Genomic DNA, 22,123 nt, shown 5'->3' with positions numbered 1-22,123 from the left:
TGCTTTTTGAAGCAACTTTACAGATACATAAGATATTACATAAAATTTTTTTGATAGTGATAAAAATAAAATTAAATAATTTATTAATGAACAAAAGAAATGATCTTACTTCGTATATATAAATTGCAAGAGTTGCAGCATAAGCAAATCTTGATCCAGTTGAATCCACCACATTTAAATTCCAAGGTTGGCAACCAGCAGATATAAGAGCAATCTGCCGAACCAATGTCATTGTGCTAAAAAAATGCAAATCAGTAAAATTTGGTTGTTTTTCATTTAAATAATTATTTTTACAGAAAATAAAAGGCTTTATATAATTGTTAAGGAATTTAAATTTCAGTAATATGAGCAGGATCGATAGAAAAAAAAGAGAAACTAATTTTTCTTTGTTGTCTACGAATATCATTTTTTAGAGATTCAAATAAAAATTTGCAAAATTTTAGATATCGTATAGTTTTTATTTATTATTAAACCTATAGTATAGGAATTCTTTTCAGCATCAATTTACGTGATTTATTTCGAAACTAATAGATGGCAGCACACGTCTCAGATTATCTGACATTTAAATCCAGAAATGAATCTTTTTAGTAGGCCAAATAATAGTTAATGAAATTTTAAATGCAATATGAGCATATATGTTTTTCTTTATCTTAAAAATTATGCAAATTTAATTCTTTTCAATATAAATTTACTGTAACTTATTTCGAAATAAATAGATGGCAGCACGCGTCTTAGATAAACTGACATTTAAGGACAGAAAGGAATAGTCCGAAATTGCATTTCCTTCACTACATTTATTAAATTTAAATCTAGGATTATAACAGAAATATTATTAAAAATACACTAGTGATTCATTATTAAAATCTTTTTTTTATGTTAATGAAGATAGATCTTTATGATTTTATATGAAAATTGCATTTGATTTTGTATTTCGATCTAATAACATTACTGCCAAGGACAAATTAACTCCTGTAAAGCCTCTCAGAGAATGTTGGTTGTGAAACCACTTTTATACACCTCTCCACGTCCAAAAATAAATATTTTTTTATTGATTTTAATTTCGTCTTTTTATAAATAGTTTTTGCGTTGCAAAAAATTCCAATCAATTAAAATAACCAAATACTTGATTGCGGATCACCTTCAAGAAAGCTGGTTTCAGTGCTTTGCATATAAAAGAAATTAAAAGTAATTTTAAATAAACGGTAAAAAAAATAATAATTTTTTAAACTTAATCCAATATGAAACTTATTAGGATGTTTTATTTATGTGTCAGTCAGATAAATGGAAATAAAATTGAATCATGCTCAAAAGATGGAAAAAAAATGTGTTTTTACAACTTGATTTCTATTCGAAGAATTTCGAGTGCATGATTCTTATAAATCAAAGGAAAGCACAAAATTAATTTACCCTAAAAAAAACCCCGAAAGAAAAATTATAAGTTCTTGAGATTTTCTATTTTGTCTGTTTGATAATACCGTCTGCATTAGTATTATTATTTTAAAAACTGATTTGACTCACTGAAAACAAACTCCTGACAAATCACCTTGTTTTAAAACAATCAAGTGATAATTCAATCTTATTTAATTCAAAATTTTGAGACTCGATTTTCGAAAATGTATTTAAATCAATTTTTAAAGCACTTTACTTAATTGTAATGTATTAACTTTACTTTTCTTAATTTATAAAATCCCAGTATCTTAAAATTTGTATAAATTTAATAATTCCTTACAAATTTCAAATTTTTGATTGAGAGCTTATTAATGAGCTACAAACGATGTCCCTTCATTCTTCAACTAGCATTTCCCCTTATATTTTCATCTTCAAATTCTAAAACTTTTGATTTAGGGCTTATCACTGTTCCACAAATGATGTTTTGTTGTTTTTAAATTGAATTAATTGACGCATTAGCTTAGTAAAGAAAAAAGGTAGTGTTATTTCAACCAGTTTGTATCATTTGCTAGAGTAGGGTTTAAATATTTTTCCACCCTCATCCTCAATTTCTGTGAAAACGTTTTGTCACGAATACTAAGTTCAAGAATAAATACAAAAATGAACAGCTTATTAAGGATAGCTCTCAGAAAATTAAATAAATCTTTGTTTAACAACATTTGATTAAATCTTTTAAACTAACATGATGTTCTTCAGTGCTTTCATTTACAAATATTGAGGAATGTGAATTTTACAGTCAAAGGCCATAAAACTTTTTTTGTACCCCTATTTGGGGTCCAGATTCATAGTTTAAGAAGTTTTGGGTTTGACGTACTGAAAAAATTAAATTTTATCTGGGTTAATATATCTGAATTATAATCAGTTTTATAGAGGTTAAACGTTTCACATAATTAACGTTAAAGAATAAAAAATTAATGAGAACTCAGATACAATAAATTATTATACTAAAGGGGGCACTTCAGAAATAGTTAATTCACTTTTTTTTTCTTTTAATGTAACGTCTGCAAAGAAGGAAATCATTATTCAAAAATGAGCATTGGAGTAAAATAATCCCAACAAAGTTTATTTTGGGTTAAGTCCTTTTCACTTTTCTATTTTGATTAAAAAACGTATAATTAATACGCTAAATATAAAAGTTTCGTTTTTAAATGCCATTTATGCTTCGGTAATGAATGATTTTTAGAAACATCACATTACAAAATTTATTAAATCGGTCAGCAAAGGTAAAAGTAATATAGATAACAGATATTTCGAGAGCGCCATTAAAATTAGTACATATGAATAAGTCTTAAAGACTACACTGCGTCAAATGGGATGCTGATTGTGTATTGTCTCCTTACAGCTGTCGAAATGGAAAGCTTTATTGGGCGAGAATTATTACATTCTTTTATTCTGATTGCCTTTTCTTTTTATAACTGTAATTGTGATATACAGAGAAATAGGATTTATAATGAAGCTTCTGATAAATGGATAAGACGGGAGTTTTTTTTTTTTTTTCTTCTTCAGGATTAAGCACAGGTTAAATTTGTTGGCAATTTAAAAAAGTTCTTTGTTTAAATTATGTTCTTTGTTAAATTATCCAGGAATTCGACCGGCATACAACCCATCGTGATTTAAAAGATGGAGAAGATACTCTGAGAAAGCATTCTGACTTTATATACTTTTAAAGCAGAATTTTACAAAAATCTAACTGAAAAAGCATTTACTTTAGCTAAGTAATTTTTACGTAATATTGTAGCTTCACAATGAACAGTAAAAGTTACGAAAATTAGACCTTGAATAGCATAACCAGAATCCTTTTAATTCAGAATTTAAAGTGAAGTTTAAATGACAGTATTTGGCAAATAATTAAAAGATAAAATTATAAATACAATAGAGATTTAAATAATGAAAGATAAAAAAGTACTCTTAGAGCATTTTAGAAGGAATCAAAATCCACGGAAAGTTAAAAATGACAATCAATTTTCATAAAAAGTGAAGACATTATTTTAATACCATCTGGAAGAATTACAATTAATTATATGCGATGTAACTGAATTTCACAAACTAGAAAAAGAAATGAAATAAGTTTTTTCCTCACCCTAAATCTTTGAGGGATGAAACTGTAAAGAAGAAAATGATTAAAAACAAGAAAAATCTATTCAAATAGGAGTTATAGAAAAGTAAATATGACATGATGGGCGTATGGAAGCAGTTTTTGCACGTCTGCGAATAAAGCGTAATGATTGGGAAAAATTATTTGCTTGGGTTCAGATAATTCCATCTGAATTGAAGCCTCTTAATGTGCTAGCTATACAAAGAAGTATTTACTTTCATCTTTTTCAGGAAAGCGAAAGGTAACAAAAAGTTTCTTAATCAAATTAAATAGGGAAAGACCGAGCACATTTTTTATTTGAGAAGATTCTAAAATGTAAGGAAAACAATAACAAACAAATTAATAAATTCTTACATCAATTTAAAATCTACGAGTACTAAGAAAGCAGTTATTTTGTAATATTAATCAGAATTTACAATAATTTTGTATTAAAAATGCTTAAAAATAGGTAAAATATCCGCCAAAAAGTAACATGCAACAAATGTCCAATACACGTTCCAAAACGTTGATTGCAAATCATATATATATACTGTTCTTCATAAAGAACACCAGATAAATACTTTGTTTAATTTAAACAAAGAAGGAAAAATATATTTAAAATCTTTCGTAACGAAAAAGGTGGGATTTTATTGAAAGTAACAAAATGAAGAGACGATTAAGTTCTTTCCTTAATTATCTTTTAAGAATAACTCAATAGATTTTTTATGTTTTATTTTATTCCTTATGTGGCATTTCTAAAAGTCATTTAAAAACATCAAAATTGCCTTGTCCATTGTCCTTGTCATTTTTACTTGTATTTAATATTTTCAAGAAAATTTGATATGTATCTTGAGAAAAAAAAGCAAGTTTAGTTTATTAAAAAAGTACAAACTTTGTAAATATAACGCTTCTTTTCTTGTTTATTCCCAAAGTATAATGAGGAGTATAATTCCAAAGCATAATATTTTCGAAAATTATCGCTTTCTTTTGACGGATTTGTTCTAAAATTTGAAAGAAATATACAATTTTGGGGCAAAAGTTTCATAGCAAATTTCATCCATGTAGCTGATAGGTTTTTCAGCTATTCTGTTTTACATATACATGGGTAGACAAAGTACCATTTCACGAATCAGACTAGAATTTGACACTAATCTACGGTGATAAGACCATGTATACAATTTCATTTATCTAACTTGTTTTCCTTTTGAATTGTTGTGCTGTTATTCTCACTGGAAGACAGGCAAATAGTTTTCTTTTGACGTTAAGGAATTTTGTGGCTCAAGAACCAACGAGGGCCCTGCTATTTTAATTGTGCAGTATAAATTCTTTCGATGTATTTAGTCCGAAACCTAATTAGATCTATAATTTTGTATAGTTGTAACGTAAAGACATGAAGAATTTTACACTCCTGGCTTGTTCGCCGACACTCCAACAGATGAACATGTTCGGTTTTAGGGGAGATTCAATAAAATTCATAAGTTGAGCTTATTATTTTACTTTTCGACGATTCAGTTTGTAACTTCACAACAAAAGTAAAAACACGAGAGGGTAAAAACTACTAATAGTCATGAAATGTTACATCAGTCGTATCAATATTACGTCTCAATCATTCTGGCGTGATTTTCCCTAAATGAGAGGTCAAATCTTAAAAATGAATTACTATTGCTGTTACTACCAATTAAAATAACAGGTGTTTGCCCATTTTAATTAATGTTTTTTTTATTTTATATAATTATGTTCATTATAAAAGGCGTATTGTCATCGAGAACAAGAAATGAAAAACATGGCACATCAGGGAGTGAGAGAAAATAGATAGTTAAATAAAAGCATATAAAATAATATAATTTTTGAAGTTATTTTTCTAATGAAGGATTATTTTCTAATGAAGATTTATTTTCATGGATCTAATGAAGATTGCAAATTCACATTGCTTTTTGAGTCACTGTGGAAATAATAAGAAATAAAATTTGATTAAAAATGAATTTTTGCAGTTTTCTTTAATCGATAAAAATGATAAGAATATTTGTGTTCATGATTTCTAAAATGTAATTTATACCAAAAACATCCTTAACCGTTGCTTTATGTTTTCATCTGTAGGGAAAAGCAATTTTTATGCAAGAAGCAATTAATGATAGAAAATATTATTAATCATTCTTAAAAATCAATGATTTCTCCAATTTATAATGATAGTTGAAGATCTTTTAATGTCTTTATTTTCAAGAAATCGGAATTGAATTTTATTTCCATTCCTTTAAAAGACACTTCAAAAATCATATCATCAGTAATTTTAATTTGAAGAGCTGAAGTAGAATAATAATTTAGACAAGTCATGCTTTCTTTCATCTCTTATGCCGGGTCACGCATAAATCGCGCCTCAATTATTTAATAGTTAGTTTCACGAGTTTCTTCATCATAGATAGGTTTGTATGAACCTGTTAATAGCAATTAATTTTATTATGCTATTACAGTATTGAATATAAACTGCGACACAAAAATTTTCGCACCTATTGCGTATAAATAACGCAATTGTTATCGAAGTTGGAGAGATGATAAGTATAGTAAAAATCAGGCGGACATCACTGCCTGATTTAAAGATTGTCAGAAAATAAATAGCGATTTTGTGTAAAGAAAAAGAATCAGTTAGTGTGGATTGCATGTAGAACATCTACACAATGCAGTGATTCTCGGGTACTAACGTATCAAGGACATTTTTAATATGCATTTTACTTTTATCAGTTTTTTTGATCAAGATCGCATTTCATTATTTGATTAGTAGTCTTACAGATGTATATTCTGGTCATCTCATACAATGTTTATTCTATATAATAGAATAAAAATGCTTTTATCTGTAAACTTAAGAGATGCATTGTCACTGAAGCAGCGAAAATAAGCATGCTTAAAAGGATATATTTAATATATATATTAAACCTATCTTTGCATCAGATTATTATTGCTCATTAATATGGCTTTAGATAAAAAAAATATTGTGAAAATATATTTTAAAAAAGCAGTTAAATCACTAATTTAGTTTTGGTATCCATTGTGCCTATTGAAAAAAGATACCGAAACTCAGTGTAAGACAATGTGTTGTCAGGTAGTATGAAGTCATACTCATTGGGTCCATTAAGTTAGAATTTTTGGCTGTGGTTTTGGAATATCAATAAAAATACAACTAAAAACGCTTATTATTATACCTAGTAATTCTCACATATAGTCACGATTAGATATGTTAACTTTTCAATAATTTATTGTTAATATATGCATTCAATTAATTGTAAGTGATTATAACAATTCATATTCTAGATAACATCGTTGAAATCCTCTTATATAGCACAATAATGCTCCACTTCTTATTATTTGACTGAAATATAAGCGCCGTGAACTAAAATTTTCATAAATAGAAAAGTAAATAAACTAAAATATTCATTGTATTGAAAAATAGTGGAAAGATATTAACTTTACTATTCAAGCTATCAAATTTGCAATTCATTGTCCCTATTTATTCACTTACAGTAATCTTTTGATCAAGTATTCCAGATGAACTGATTGCATCGCAAAAAAGCGTAGAATATAGATTACAAAAACATGAAGTAATATTATTTTTGTAAGAAGAAATTTAAACTCTTGTTTTCAGAGGGATTTCCAAATTCTGAATTCATGCGAGTGGTGATGCATATCAAGTAAATATTTGTAGAATAGGAAGAAGAGTAATCATGAAAGCTAAGCTGTGCTCATCAAGTTTCTCGAAGAAAAGGATATTCTTTGGTATTATTTATAAAAAAGAATTGCATCTAAAAATATAAATATATGTAGAAACGTGATTATCGTTGTTCAATTTTGCATTAGGAGAGAATTATTCAATGAAATAAAATCTAGTTGCTGATCAAAAAATAATTTATTTATAAGCGGAAAAATAGTATGCTATCTTTTTCTGAATTATTCCTTCTGGAAAATTCTAATACAATATACAGTAGATTATGGCTTCCATTCAATTTGAAAATCATGTTTCATTAAGAAATTTGCAAGAAGTGATGAATTTTTTTCAAACTTGGATATTGACGTCGATTTTTCCCCTTCCTGTCTCGAAACTAGCTTGACCAAAATGTGACATGGCATACAAGCAGAACTTTTTTTTTGTAAATTAGTGCCGTTATTTCTTCCGATTGAATTGATGTGACAGAAATTCGATTACGAAGAACAATTAATTGGTCTTTTAAAAAAGACTTTTCTGTGATGAAATATTGCGAGAAAAAATTATTTCTGTTTAATAACAGGTGCACTATTAAAATATTTAACAGGGTGCGTGTTATTTACTTTTAAAATATCTTAAGCTCCTCAGGACTAATTTTATTTAAAGAAAAATCTTAGTTTTTCCAGCTTGGACTTTTGGATAAATTTATCCGATTTTTTTCTTTGAACGCTTTTTATAGTTATTATAGATTAGATTTCTAATCTTGGCTTCAAACAAAAGATAGGTAAGTAATGCATTAAATAGATGGAAATTTTTTTGATTTCTCATAATTTATCACTTGAAATATCGCTTAAATTAGTCATATATCTAATATACATTTCAACAATTTAAATGCTCACATAATAACATTTAAAATATTCTTTAGAAAAAGAAAGTAGCAAGAGAGAAAAATATAAATATTTTTTCCTTCGTTTTAGAACGTAAATGGATAAAAATATGTACAATTATATTACATAGAATAAACAAATGAAAGGAATGAATTATTTACTGTTTGACATATTGATTCAGTGATATTGATATACGGCGTTTTACATATTAATGACTTTTGGAATTTTAATTCATGTGCCAACTACTTTTTTAATTTTCACTGTCCATCGGTTTAGATAAATATTTACAAAATTGCCATAAAGTGTGAACAAAGTTTACAAATTTAATTTTGTATTAATTATAACCATCACCATATTTATATTTATTCTTAATGTTCATTTTAATATTTTGTTGTTTAAGATGAATAAAGATAAACTTTCAAATTAAAAAAAAATTTCAGCTTCTGTTTTAAGATTTCATTGCGTCACTCTTATAATACACCTAAAATTCAGAAAAATTAGTGATAAACTTTGCATTGTTAGAAGAATAATGAAAATGAGTTGAAATGAAGTAAAATTCACTTTTGCATGAAACTCAGAATTACTTTCATTTTGATAAAATGAACCAGAGTAAGTTGTTGCATTTAATAAATACAACCTCTACAAAATTAAAAAAATATATTGCCTAAATAGTGTATTTATTCATAATTTTTTCAATATAAACGTGCAGAAAGAAAAAATTTATTAATTTTATAATTACAATTTTGATACATATGAGTCGTTGTAAAACGCATCTGATTAATAGTATTTTGTATCGATTAAATGAAATCAGCTTTCTGGCCCAGTTAGATTGAAAAAAAAAATTCATTTTAGAACCATCTTAGCTGTAAAGGAGCTACTCCCTCCCTGTCGAAGTATTTGAGGTAAATAGAATGACTGAGATAGCAATATGTTTGAGTCTTAACAGCCGTAATCGGCCGCGGTACAATTTCTACGTTTGTTTCATTTTGTCCCGTTTTCGAAGGGGAAGTAATTCTACACTGCCCTATTTGTTTGTCCATCAGCGAAGGGAGAAACAAGCGGAAGTTTCTCATCCACATGACTGGGGGCCCTCCGGTAGGGGTTAAAATTGCAATAATGTATACACAAATAAAAACGTTTAACAATTTCCCTAAACTGAGTAGAACCATGTATGGAAATAAACGCAATAAACAAAAATGGATACTAAATTTTCATTCATTATCATCAGCAAGACACATGTTAAAAATTGTATAACAATCCTTCGTTTTGCATCATTTCAAAAATATGGGAGCTGAATATACCATTAGATAAAATTCCTTTCTAAGTTTACATTCGTAATTCAAATCTTCAAACTGGATTAAAGACAACATGCAAGTTTCATTCTTCAGTTTTTGAGTTTTTTTTCATATAAACACTCACGCATAATTCGGAAAAAGAGAAGTCCTGTGGCGTATAAAACGTCGACATTTGTCAAAATCTCATAATCGAGTTTCTTACAAAATTTTCTTTATTTATATTTCATATACAAGAAAGTAAAATCATCAATGTTATGTTGCTAGATGATTGTTTATACTCTATTCATTATTAAAAAATGAGCATTAAAAAGTCAAAATTTTGGTCGATTTTTTTACATTTGCCATGTTTATTATATTTTTATAAAGCAATATTATTAATAATATCTCTTTTGAATTATTGCTTTATTATTGAATTATATTTTCTTATGTGAAGTGATGGAAGATATTTATTTCTTCTCAGATTACTTTTGACTTTCAAAATTCACCAGCATTAAAAACATTTTGTAGAAAGCGTCCCTTTCTTGTCTTACTCAAACATTTTTAGTCCAATATTGTTTTCAGAGACAAGACTGAGTGAAAAATGTCGGAAAATAAGGAAGACTGTAAAGAATGGAATTCACAGTACTCCTTCAGAATTTAGAAGCTGAAAATGTATAAAGTTTCAGAGTGTATATTATTTCTCCGAGAAATATTACAAAAGCGCAAGAATTTATGCATCCAAAATGTAACGTCTATAAAAATAGGTTCGCGATTTACTTGAAATGGGACGAGAAGAAATTTTCAGAGCTCTAATGCATTTGATTCGCAGGTGAAATATTATATCTTGATGCATCGCATTAATATTGAACTGAATATTCGGGTATTACACTACGTGAAAACCATTCGGATGTGCAGCTATACATTTTAACAGAAAGTGCAGAGCTGATTCTTGGAGATCAAATGTCACGTCAGTTTTAAAGGAATCTGATGTTATTTTGCGCAGATAAATCTTTTTAACGAGTATCTATCAGTAAAGAGGATATCCTTTTTGCATCATTTATAGCACTTAGTTATTTTACTAAGTCAAATATTAGACTTGCAGTGTCAATTCTACTGAGCCGTGTTTTGGTTGAGCAGTCATCCGCATTAACCGCAAATCAATCAATAATTAAACAAATGTTAATTGTTGTAAATACAGTTTGTTTATTTAAATCGGGACTTTAGTCTTCTAGTGATTCTTTTTACTTTGAAAAAAAAAAAATCTCGTTTTTTGCTCTTCCCCTCAGTTGCTGAACACTAACAGTTGATACATCAACTAAATGTAAATACATGAAATTTTGCTGAAAAATAATACCAATATACGCCTATTTAAACTTGAATGCATAATCGGAAAGGGTAATCTGATGAGTTAGTGGATACACGAAGATGTAAAAATAAAAGTAATTAAAGAGCGAAATCACTTTATTTGGCCGTATAGTAAGGCGGTATAAATGAGTGCACGGGCTTTGATAGTTTTAAAAATATGAATAAAAGGAATTTTCAAATCATGTGTTGGCAACGCTGGTTTGTTTTCCTTTCTAAATAATGCTCAGATTATCATTTTAAGGATTTTTTATTTATTGGCGGCCCCAATCCATATTTGTGCTGAACTTCGAAATTCAAAGAATGGAGCCGAAAACGGTTATAATACTATCAAACGACTACGTATTAGTATTATATGATGGTTGGGAAATTTGTTGCGCTTGATAAATTAAAAATGAGCAACACTTTTACACTTTTGAAACAGGATCTTTTATGATAATTCTGAAATAGTAAAGATTATTCCAGCTCCTAAATAATTGAATAAACGTGGAATGTATAAAATTATGTATATATGATGATTATATAAGAATAAATTGATTTATATTTATTACAAAAGCAGGAAATCTATGAATTAGGATCAGCGGATAAAGTTTTCCAAATTATGTTTATGCTTAACTCATTCAGAATAAATTAGATTTGAACGGTGTCGCTTAATTTTCAAATGCTATTATTTTCTTGATTTTATATGTTACTTTTGACGTTAATAAACATCGTGTTGTTACTAAACATGATGCTTTCAAGACATATAAATTATCCAACAGTTTTTACTGTTCAATCTAATTTGAAGAATTCTCTTAAAGAGTGTTTTAAGAAACTTAATTTCTTAAGAAAGTTTTACTTATATATGTAACAACTTACATTTGCTAGTGGTTTTTGAAAATAGAGTAAAGTGTGAATTTTAGAGCTTTCAATAAATACAGCGATAACCGAAGTCATAATCAAAATCTTTTATATTTCCAACTGTTTCAAACACATATACGTAATTCTGTGAAAGCTTACAGAATAAACAAAAAAGCATCATAAAAAGCTATTAGTTGAGATTATTTGAGACACTGCATTTCTTACAGAAGTAGAGGTTAGCATTTCTTATTTCTAACTGCATTAAAAATTCGAAAAGCGTACTTTTTAACCAAGAGGCTAACATCTAAATATATTTAAGTAGCAAAATAACACGTCATATACAAAAAGATTTTTCCCATTAATAGTACAAAATTTTAGAGTGGGAGAAGGTTTGTCTACCTCAGTTAGTCGGGAAGCTTAGTGCATGACTATATATTAATATATCCCATTCTATATATAAACAAGTGACTCTTTTAAAGGGCAGTATAAGTTTAAAGAGCGACTGAATAGTTTGATATATTATAATAGTATAAATTATAGCAGGCAGGACCTTTAAATTCAGTATCAGTTTTTGATTTTAAAAAATTAGTCCTCATTTCGGTATTCATACAAATTTCGTATTTCGAATTTTTCGTATTCACGCAAGTTCTAGTGTAAATTCGCAAGTATTTGGTGATGCGGTACACGACTATTCCGATACCATTCCGCGTTTAATCTAGGCCCAGCTCATTCATGGGCCATACAAATCTCATGCCCATCATCTCAGAGCTTGTTAAATAGCTACATATTTTGTGTGTATATTTCCATTGAGAGTTTTAAATGATTAACGCTGAACACATATTATAGTTTTTTAACGTTTAGAATAGCGTTAATTAGATCCTTCGATAACAGATTCTACGCTGAATTTTAACTCATCCTGCATGTTGGGAAAAAATTATAACAAACATTCATTTAAAGAAATTAAAAATATAATCAATATAATTCAGGTATTAGACAAATAATTTCCTCACTTCTTTTTACTTCCTATCATTGAAAAATTTAATAGAAATGCTTGAAGAGATTCTTATTCCTTTTTTGAAAAATTTCTAAGTGTGAATTCCCGCTTTTTCGAGAGCCAAAGCTTTTGAGGTTTTGATTTAAATGCACAGAATATAGTTATTTTTTTATTAATTTTCTAAGAAATACTTTTCTTTTTGATTTTTTTTAACTAGAACCCTCACACTTAAAGATTTGATTAAAAATTGGTGTGCTCTATCTACATTTCAGATTAACTTATTACCCTAAAACTTCAGATTCCTTTTTAAGTGTCATAATTTGAAATATAAAAATTTCAACTTCGAGATACATTTATATTACGTATTCATCAATAAGCAAAATATGCTGAAAGCTAAATTACATTTTTAAGGAAAAAATCAATAACATCTAATTAACAACCAAGAGAAATTTTATTTAAAATATTGGTATTTAAAATGACTAAAGTAATTGAAAGTTCGTCTTTAATTAACTCTATTCGTACTTATTTATTCATTTCGTCTCGTGAAGTTTCGAATTGAGGATACAAAGACGAAATATCCTTTCTTAATTATTCCGTTTTCATTTTGACTAAGAAAAATAATAAATTGTTCAAACCATGGAAAGATTTATGATAAACATTTCCGTTATCATGAAAATGTAAAGTAATACTCACTTTTGATATTTCTTTTACTAGTTTGTATCAAACCATGCTCTATTTCGTTTTATCTGGAAAAACAGACGCACAATAACTTCGCCTCAATGAAACAAATGATTGTAAAGACAATTACTTTTAATGAATCACATGGGTGCGTAAAATGCCTTATTTTATCATAAACTACATTATTAATTTAATGCGAATTATGATAGTTCGAATATTATTCTTTCACATTTTTCACATATTTTTAAAGTTGACAACCAAAATAGTTTTTTATATCAATGTCAAGAATTAAATCAGGCAGATAGCGTATGAGAGGGAAATAAATTTGTTTTTGATTGTTTTCAACCTTGAAATAGCTGTTCAGGTTTTAATAAAAAAAATATCACTTTCAATTAAACAAATGAAAGGATCCCTTTTTATGTGAAATATCGGGAATGAGAATAAATCGAAATTTATAGCCAATATTTAAATCAATATCTAAAAAATTATTCAAATGAGCATGGAACATTTTTGACGGATAGGTATTACAAATCAAAATTGCATGTCGATGGAGAGTTGGAACTGACATACTTATGTGCAAGGTTACAGAGAAGAAAAGAAATGGAAGGATAGTTTTTTTTAGCCCAAAGTCATTTGTAAAATGTTATGAATTTGCAAAGTATATTGATCATGTGTTGCGATATCCAAGCTTGAAATTGTAAAATTCTTGACATGTCTCTAATTTCTGCAGAATTTACAGACATGCAAATGTAATGTTATAAGCCACAGCTCTGATACAACCCCATTAAAATCAGATTATTTAAGTTCGGCGATCTTCTTGACTATGAAGTACGTTAGAAGAGCCGAGGATCAAATATTATATTTTAATGGCCGCGTACAGATGGTTAAAATTTGTGGGAGCCCATTAGCAAGAATCGCACTGTAAGGTGCCACAATCAAGGAAAATATTAACATTTTCAAGAAATTGTTAAGATGTGTTTATTAATTCTTTCTACTCGAATGAAGACAGACGATGAATAAATCAGTTAAATAGTTTTTGAAGTCTCAAGCTATAACATAACATCAGAGCAGTCTCATGACAGAGACTCGGCATTATCATATTAATTTGGCGTTTCTATTTCTAAATTGCTTTAAGATGTCGCTTGCATAGTTTGGCACAACATATCCTTTCAAAAGTTTGGAAACGCTTAGTTGACTTACTCTATGTTTACGCAACGCTTAGATATATGATATTGCTTTCTGAGCTTGTATCATTTCACAGAAAAAGAAAAACCAATAATAATTGCATGGGATCCATGGGAATGAATATCATTTACTCGATTGCCAAAAATTGACAGGGAACAATGTTCTTTCAAATAAATTGAATACTTTCATTTGTTAGATTGACGGCGTAACTGTAATCGGAGGATACTGATAATTATCGAGACAAAGTCAAATTTTCACAACTCTGATTAGATTTTGCCGGATATTAGGGAGATTAAGTCTCAAATAATCCATATTTCGTAATATACCTGGAGATATGATGTCAGACCATTATTCCAGAAACGGTGAAATTTTTGGCTAGATACTTTAAAGTATTTTAGCATTTGGATTGAAGCTATTTCCAATTCATTTTTATAGCAGAAAAAGTGAATTGATTTCATCTTGAAGAAGAATGCGTCAAATTTAATGAAGATTCATCACATTGTGTTAAATGCTTTATCGTTAAATGATTGCATCCATTTTATGAAATGGGAATATTTCATTTTCTGCTCTAAATTTGTTTTCTGTTTGTTATAAATAATTTCACGATTAAAGAACAAATTAAGATAGCAATTGGTAGGTACTTTCAGCTAGACTATTCTACATAATTATCGAAGTATTAACAAATTGCAAATAATAATTGCATCCTTTCCCATTTCAAGATCGGTGCTTTAAACGTTAATTCTTCATTTGTTCTCTTCATTTTAACCAAATGCAATAAATGTTATTTGTTGGTTTTCAAGCTCATTTCAGACTGCTGTCGATTTGCTTACTGTTTACATACAGAAGAATGCTATTTATTAATCTTTTTACGGGTATAATTAAACTACGAGATATGCTATTATTTTATGTGACATTTTTAATAGTTTATTAAACATGTTCAAAATATTTAAAAATGTTATGCCCCAAAATTCGTAGACCCTAAGCGGAACTTGAAATTATTATAATTCTAGGAAATAACTAAATCCCTAATTAAATGTTTCTGCTAAAAACTATATGTGACACAATTTCTTTTATTAAAATATTATATATATATATATATATATATATATATATATATATATATATATATATATATATATATATATATATATAAACTTTTGTATTAAATGAAATACACAACTGAACATTGAGGTGCAAACAATTGTAACATAGTTTCACAAAGCTTATCGTCAAATCATAGAGTGCAATTTTAGTATTTTATTTTCCCGGATTGAAACAAGGAAGCAAACAAACAACTCCCCGAACTTCTGCTTTATAACAGCAGGTAAACATTCAGTTGAAACATATTTATTTTATTTCATAAAAGTAATTTGTCTGTTTTTTTGAACAATAACTGTTTTTCATCTATAAATTACACTTTTTTGATTTTAAAACAATTCGCACCAAAGGATCTGGAGAGGAGTTTTGACGATATATCTTATAACACCGAAAATGCTCTGTACTCTTTCATAGAAATGTAGCACGTGAACATCAAAGCAAAAAGACCAATTTCTCAAATGTTTTTGCCTGGTGAGAATCTCTTGTAATAACTCTACAAGGCCACAAACTTGTCGGTTTTCACATATACAACTGCAGAAGAAAAATCTTTTTATGGATCTGGTGCGGCAACTTTTATTTATAATTTCCACATGCTTAACATAGTTTAGCTAAATCTGGTTACTGAACTTTTCTCAGTTGTAAATGGATTTTTAAAAACTTCATTACATTCTTTTGATATGGGTTTCGAATTTTGTGGCCATCTTAAATCACATATGATTAAATAGAATCAACACTTTTCTCTTCTTATTCTGGGTAATTGGGTTGTTAAAACCCTTCCAGAATACTTCCTTTGCGTTCGTTAAGCAAAAAAAAAAAAAAAAAAAAAAAAGATGATGAAATTTATGTTTTGGGTCTTGGACTTTAAAAATAAAACTAATGAAATTTCACGCTAATGATGAGCTAACCTTAAGTTTTCATTGTCAATGTTTGCAAATATGGAACTGAATTTACTATCTTGATTTCATTCGATTAAAGTCTAATAATATTTCGATTTCGACTGCAATTTTTCTAAAAGAACCCATAACACATTTAACAAATTTTAGTGAGTCATTCATTCATTATAATGAAATAATTCAAAAGGCATTTACAATATTAGCAGAAGTTGTTCTTGGAAAACAGTAAATGAAGAAAAAGCGTTATTATAAGAGGGCTAAAATCACCTTGGAGGGCTCAACTCTCTTAATGTCTAATAATATTCTAATTGCTACCATGCTTGAGGAAAGAATTTAACACTTTACAAACATAAATTAATTTTTCATGTATTAAAATTAAATTACTTCAATTTTTTTACACAAAAGTTGCGCGGGAGAAACAGTCAGTGAAGGAAAAACACTGGATATATAAAAACCATCAATTTATGATATTTATTTGAAAACTACTATAATTTCCTTTATGATGGATCCTAATTTTATTTCAAACTTTCTAATTATTAGTTTAGCAGTTTTTATATAGCATTATACAAAGCAGATAAAAGTATTTCAGATTTAGTTTTTAAAATGCCATTTAGAAGCTTAAAATGTAATAAAAAATTTGCCATGACGAAAACGTACCCAAATTCCATGCCCAAAGTGGCAGGTAAAGACTGACGTAAAATTTTAACTTTCTTCTTTGTTAGATATCATCCAGACAATTTTGATCTGGGAGTAACTATAATGCAAGGTAATGATTTCTGAGAGATCATTGAACATAAAGGTAATGATTACTCTGGAAAATCACTGAACCCAGAGGTAGTAGCTGATTAATCTAACGTTAATGATTGGCTAGAGTAATGACTACGTTTGCATAAATGAATTTGAAATTTTGGAGAATCAGCTGTAGATGAAACTACATGTTAACAATTTGAATCAATTCCAGTAGTGGAACTGGTTTGTAAAAATGTTTTAAAACATTATTCTACATTTTTTTATATCTAGATACTTATGGTTGCTCTAAAGATATTTGTTTAAATTTTGAATTTTGATTTTTTTGTTACTTTGACAGATCATTTTGAAGTTGCACAAGTGCTATTGGGAACAAATGAAGGAATTTTGAGCTGCAATCATTTGATGAAAATGAAAATGAAACTAATAAAACATTGATGAAGCTTTTACAACCTCCATCATGGGGTAGTAGTTGAATACCAAGAGATTAATGTAATACGTATTTAAGTTTAGAGATAGTTTCATACAATGATTTTTTTCTTGCATTGCCATCTATGAGCTTGGAAAGGAAAAGAAAGTCAAACTATACATATAGGTGATATTTTCTTATAATGGTACACCGTGGTTAAAAATTATGAATAAGAGAGTAGAGGAATTATAGAGTTCATTTTAAATTTGATAACTTCATATTTTGGTGAAAAATTATTAGTAAGGAATAGTTAAAGATATATAAAATCGTTTTGATCTGAAAATAGCAAGAATATTCTGGAACAAATCGCCGTATTTCGTCACACTCTGTTAGAAAATATATATACTTAAATTGCTTATATATATACGAATATATATACGAATACTTTCTTGTAAACAAACTATTTGTAATTTGGCAAACTATTTACCATTCGTTTTATATATACGTTGTTTTTATAAAGTATTTAGTAATATTCTTGACGAAGAGAAAAATTCGTACGATCTTCCAAGATTTGGAAGTCTTAGGACAATATTAAAAATGCCATGACTCTTACAGCATTATTAACAATACAAAAGAAAAAATCAGAGTCCCGTCTCTTAAAATTTCATTTTCCGGAAGAAAGCCACCTCATATATCCTGAAATTCCATAAAAAGAATGCTACTTCAAGATTACTCTGTACTATATTTATTAGCTTTTCGGGAATGTGAGTTTTGATACGATTACTACGGCTATTGAAACTAACACAGATTAATGTTTGTTAATAATTCTGAGAATCATCAACAACCCTCATTCCAAATAAAATGTAAGCTATCTTGAAATTATGATTCCGTAAGAGGCTTGCCTTCTGACACGTATCCGAAATCCTTAACTCAAGTGGGGCTAAGAGACTTCAAAAAAAGTACCGGAATGTTGTTAATTTTTTTCTTCACTGACTATAGTTGCTCCCAGAGTGGATAATTTCGTTCCAAGTTATTGGATTGGAGCTAGGTATCCTTGGTCGATCCATAGCAAGATTCTTCTAACGTCCAGCGGGGAGGAGAAAAAATTCGCACAAACAAGAAAAGAATATTGGTAAGGAAATGAAACATTTATTTTTTTTATATTTACGATTATTATTTCCCCCTTTTTCGTAGACAGGATCTAAGCAATATTGGAAGCCGTGTTATTTTTATTTTTATTTTCCTATTCTTTATTTTTAAAAAATTTATTTCACTTATTCACGAGTGTGCTCTTACGCAATGGACGATTTGTTTGTTAAAGGGGTTGTACGGAGTAAAAATAAATTTATTATTACTGAATATGCAGACACCCTGCTAAGACCCGATCGTTGCCAGGCAACGTGTTTTATTGTGCAAAGGAAAAAAAAATGCTAAACTGCCATCTTGGGTGACATTATGCTGCCGCACGTTTCTTGGAAGACCAATGCCATAATGTTCTGATCATGTTAAACACATTTTATTTCGATTGCGCCCTCCTTCGTGCTTTTATGGCTTTGCTATTCGTCTAAGTCTGTTCATGTGGCCTTTGAACAGAATTTGCTCCCTTAATGGTAGACATGACTGAGTGCTAAGAACACGAATCGACACTTTTCGAGGCAGTTTCTTGAAGAGCGAAAAAATTGCTATTTACGGAAACAGGTATGCATTATTTATAAGAATGTTCCAATTAATGAAAAACTGACAATGGGAAAATGATGTTATCCTGCGAAGACTTGTGACAGCATAGAGGGAAAAATATCCACCTTCTTATTTTGATGAATGAAATTGTTCACTAATTGTTCCCTCAAATTCTTACAAATTGGATCACCATTATTTTTCCCAATTTTTAATTGTTGATGTAAATATCCTTCAGAATATAAAATATTATCATCTTTACCAAGAATATCAAATTTATAAACTGAATTTTCTGAAGGATTATAACTTTTATTTTCTCTTTCTATTTCAATGTTTCAAATTTTTCAATTTCATTATTTTCAAAATAAGAAATATCTGTCAAATCGTAAATCTTATGGGCTTTTTATTGTCTTTGTGGTTATGCCTTTTTCTAGATGTTTAAATTTATTATTTTCTTTTATTATCTCTTTCATTTCATTTTTAATTTTATTTACGTTTTCAACGAATTTATCATTATAATTTTTATATTCTATATTAAATTCGTTAATGTAATTTTTTTCTACTATATTAAAAACTTTATCATAAAACTGATTTGAAATCCAGATAGCAATGCTTATAATCAATTCTTTTCTAACATAGGTACCTGAAATAATTTGGTTGTGTATTTCAACCTTATTTCACTTAATTATATACGAATAAAAATGGCTCGGATGTGAGCCATCACTTTTTTCTTTATTAAAAGCTAATTATGACTTCCTCATTTTTAACCCAATTTTTAAATTTCTTTTTCTTTGCTTAGCTTACTTGCATTAAAAAAAATCCCGTATTTTCATCTATTATGAGTTTACAAATCTCCAAATAATCCATAATAGTAATTATCTTTGATATGTTCATAGCAAACATCCTTCAAAGAAACTTCCATTATAATAATATGTTTAATAATAAACCATTTTATTCAGTGCTTTGAGATTCTTAATAATTAAACCATTTAATTAAAATTTTATCAGGACCGGAATTCCGGCTCCGTAAATTTATATATAAAAAAATTCTTTTTCATATTAAAATATTTCATCATTATTCCCTCTCTATAGTATTTATAGATAATTTTTTTGGCCATATTTAATTTAAAACACTTTTCACTCTCTCTCTTTTCAGCTCATACAGAAGCTGTATTATCTACCAGCATATCAACGTCCATAACGGTGTCATTCATCGCAAAAAATAACTCGCGCTCTCTTGATTCCTTTTTATAGACTTATTCGATTACATCATAGCTTCATTTTTCTAGAACATCCGATTGGAACTGTACAGGGCCACTCATTTCACCTTGAGTTTTGATACGTATTTCCGGGCAGAAAAAATATTGATAAGGTAACAAGAAAGTTGTGGCCGAAAAACTTAGAGCGAACTAAGCTGTTGTAATGAACTGATATGTGCTGCTCTCTGGATGATTTTTACTGAACAGTTTTTAAATTTCAAACTATAAATGGACAAAGATTTCTTAAAAGACGCTGAAAAAGTGGATGATGAGAATCTTAGAATCTTGAATTATTACCAGATAGTGAATCTGAAGAAAACCATGAAATACCTCCTCAGTATTTAAAGGTTCATAAACAAATAAAAAATAAAGATTTTAATGATATGGGTGAGATTGATAAATATTTAAAAAATAGATACATTGACAGGATTCGTTATTTTAAAAAGTTTACAAAAAACATAATTTGAACTTTTACTAAGGCTTTAGAAGAAATGTTTATGGTTATTTTTAGATTTTGTGTATTTCGAAAAATATTTTAATTACAAATATTTTGTTAAGAAAATTCTTGATTTCCATAATATTCCACACAGTTTGTTAAAAGAAAAACATGAAAATATTTGGAATATATCCTTAAGATATTATTCAAATAAATGGAGTTATCAAAAACTTGTACATTTAAAAAATTATGTGTGAATGTGGAAAGATTTATACTTATAACCATAAAAAGAGACATTTTAAATTAATAATTAAAGCATGAAAAATCGTGAATAAATTTCACCCTAATAAATGGATATTGAGCAAGTGCTAATGAGAGCAAAGAAGATTGAGCTTCTCAGAAAAGTTGTAAAGCAATTAAATATAAAACAACCAAAAGGATGTAATAAAGATGAACTAATTAGATTATCTTTAAAAAATATTATATTAAATATATATTAAAAAATTATATTAAAAAACAGGAGAATATAAAGATGTTTTAGTAGATTTATTAAATTTGGATGTAACTGATATTTTGAATAAATTTAAGAAAATATTTATTATGGAACCTGAAAACGAAACAAAATTAAAAAGGTATTTGATTCTTTTGGATTAAGATTTGATAAACGATTTTAAACCAAAGGAAGAAAAAAAAAGAATAAAACAGAAGAAAAAAAGTTGAAAAGTTATTTAAACCAAATAAAAAAAACTATTAAAACAATTTATTAACAAATTTAAAAATGGATCTAAATTACAGAAAATATTTAATGAATATGATTTACAATTTAAAGGCGAAAAATGAGTCAAATGAAAAAAATAAGAAAGTGAAAATGGAAACAAATATTGAAGAGCTGTTTCAGCCAGATTATGAGATTGTTGAAATATATCAAAAATGCATTAAAAATATAAAACATATAAGGAAACTTTTAAAGTTATAGAAATTAAAAAAGTAAGATCAGAACAATATCATAATATTTTAAAAGATTTGTTTAAAAAAAGAATTAATAAAATAGAGGGGCGTGTTGATATTATTACACATAATCATCAATTAATTGAACCTTTTCATACTAAAATGATGCCAGCTCAAGAAGTTTATGATATCTATTTAGATATTTTGGTTCATAAAATAGAATACA

At 27.9% G+C, this 22,123-nt stretch overlaps 1 protein-coding gene across 1 annotated transcript in view; it reads right to left on the bottom strand.

Annotated features, from left to right (window-relative positions):
* The window catches only part of LOC129958885 (WD repeat-containing protein 17-like), a 189,462-nt gene that overhangs the window by 119,175 nt on the left and 48,164 nt on the right, over nt 1–22,123 (bottom strand). Inside the window, exon 2 of the mRNA XM_056071608.1 lies at nt 110–236. Coding sequence (XP_055927583.1) covers nt 110–232 — 123 coding nt within the window. The 5' untranslated portion in view covers nt 233–236. The remainder of the gene's footprint in view (nt 1–109; nt 237–22,123) is intronic.

Source organism: Argiope bruennichi, chromosome X1, assembly GCF_947563725.1.
Source record: "Argiope bruennichi chromosome X1, qqArgBrue1.1, whole genome shotgun sequence".
NCBI classification, from domain to species: domain Eukaryota; kingdom Metazoa; phylum Arthropoda; class Arachnida; order Araneae; family Araneidae; genus Argiope; species Argiope bruennichi.
The sequence above is the reverse complement of the archived record's forward strand: the minus strand, read 5'-3'. Positions and strand labels throughout refer to the sequence as shown.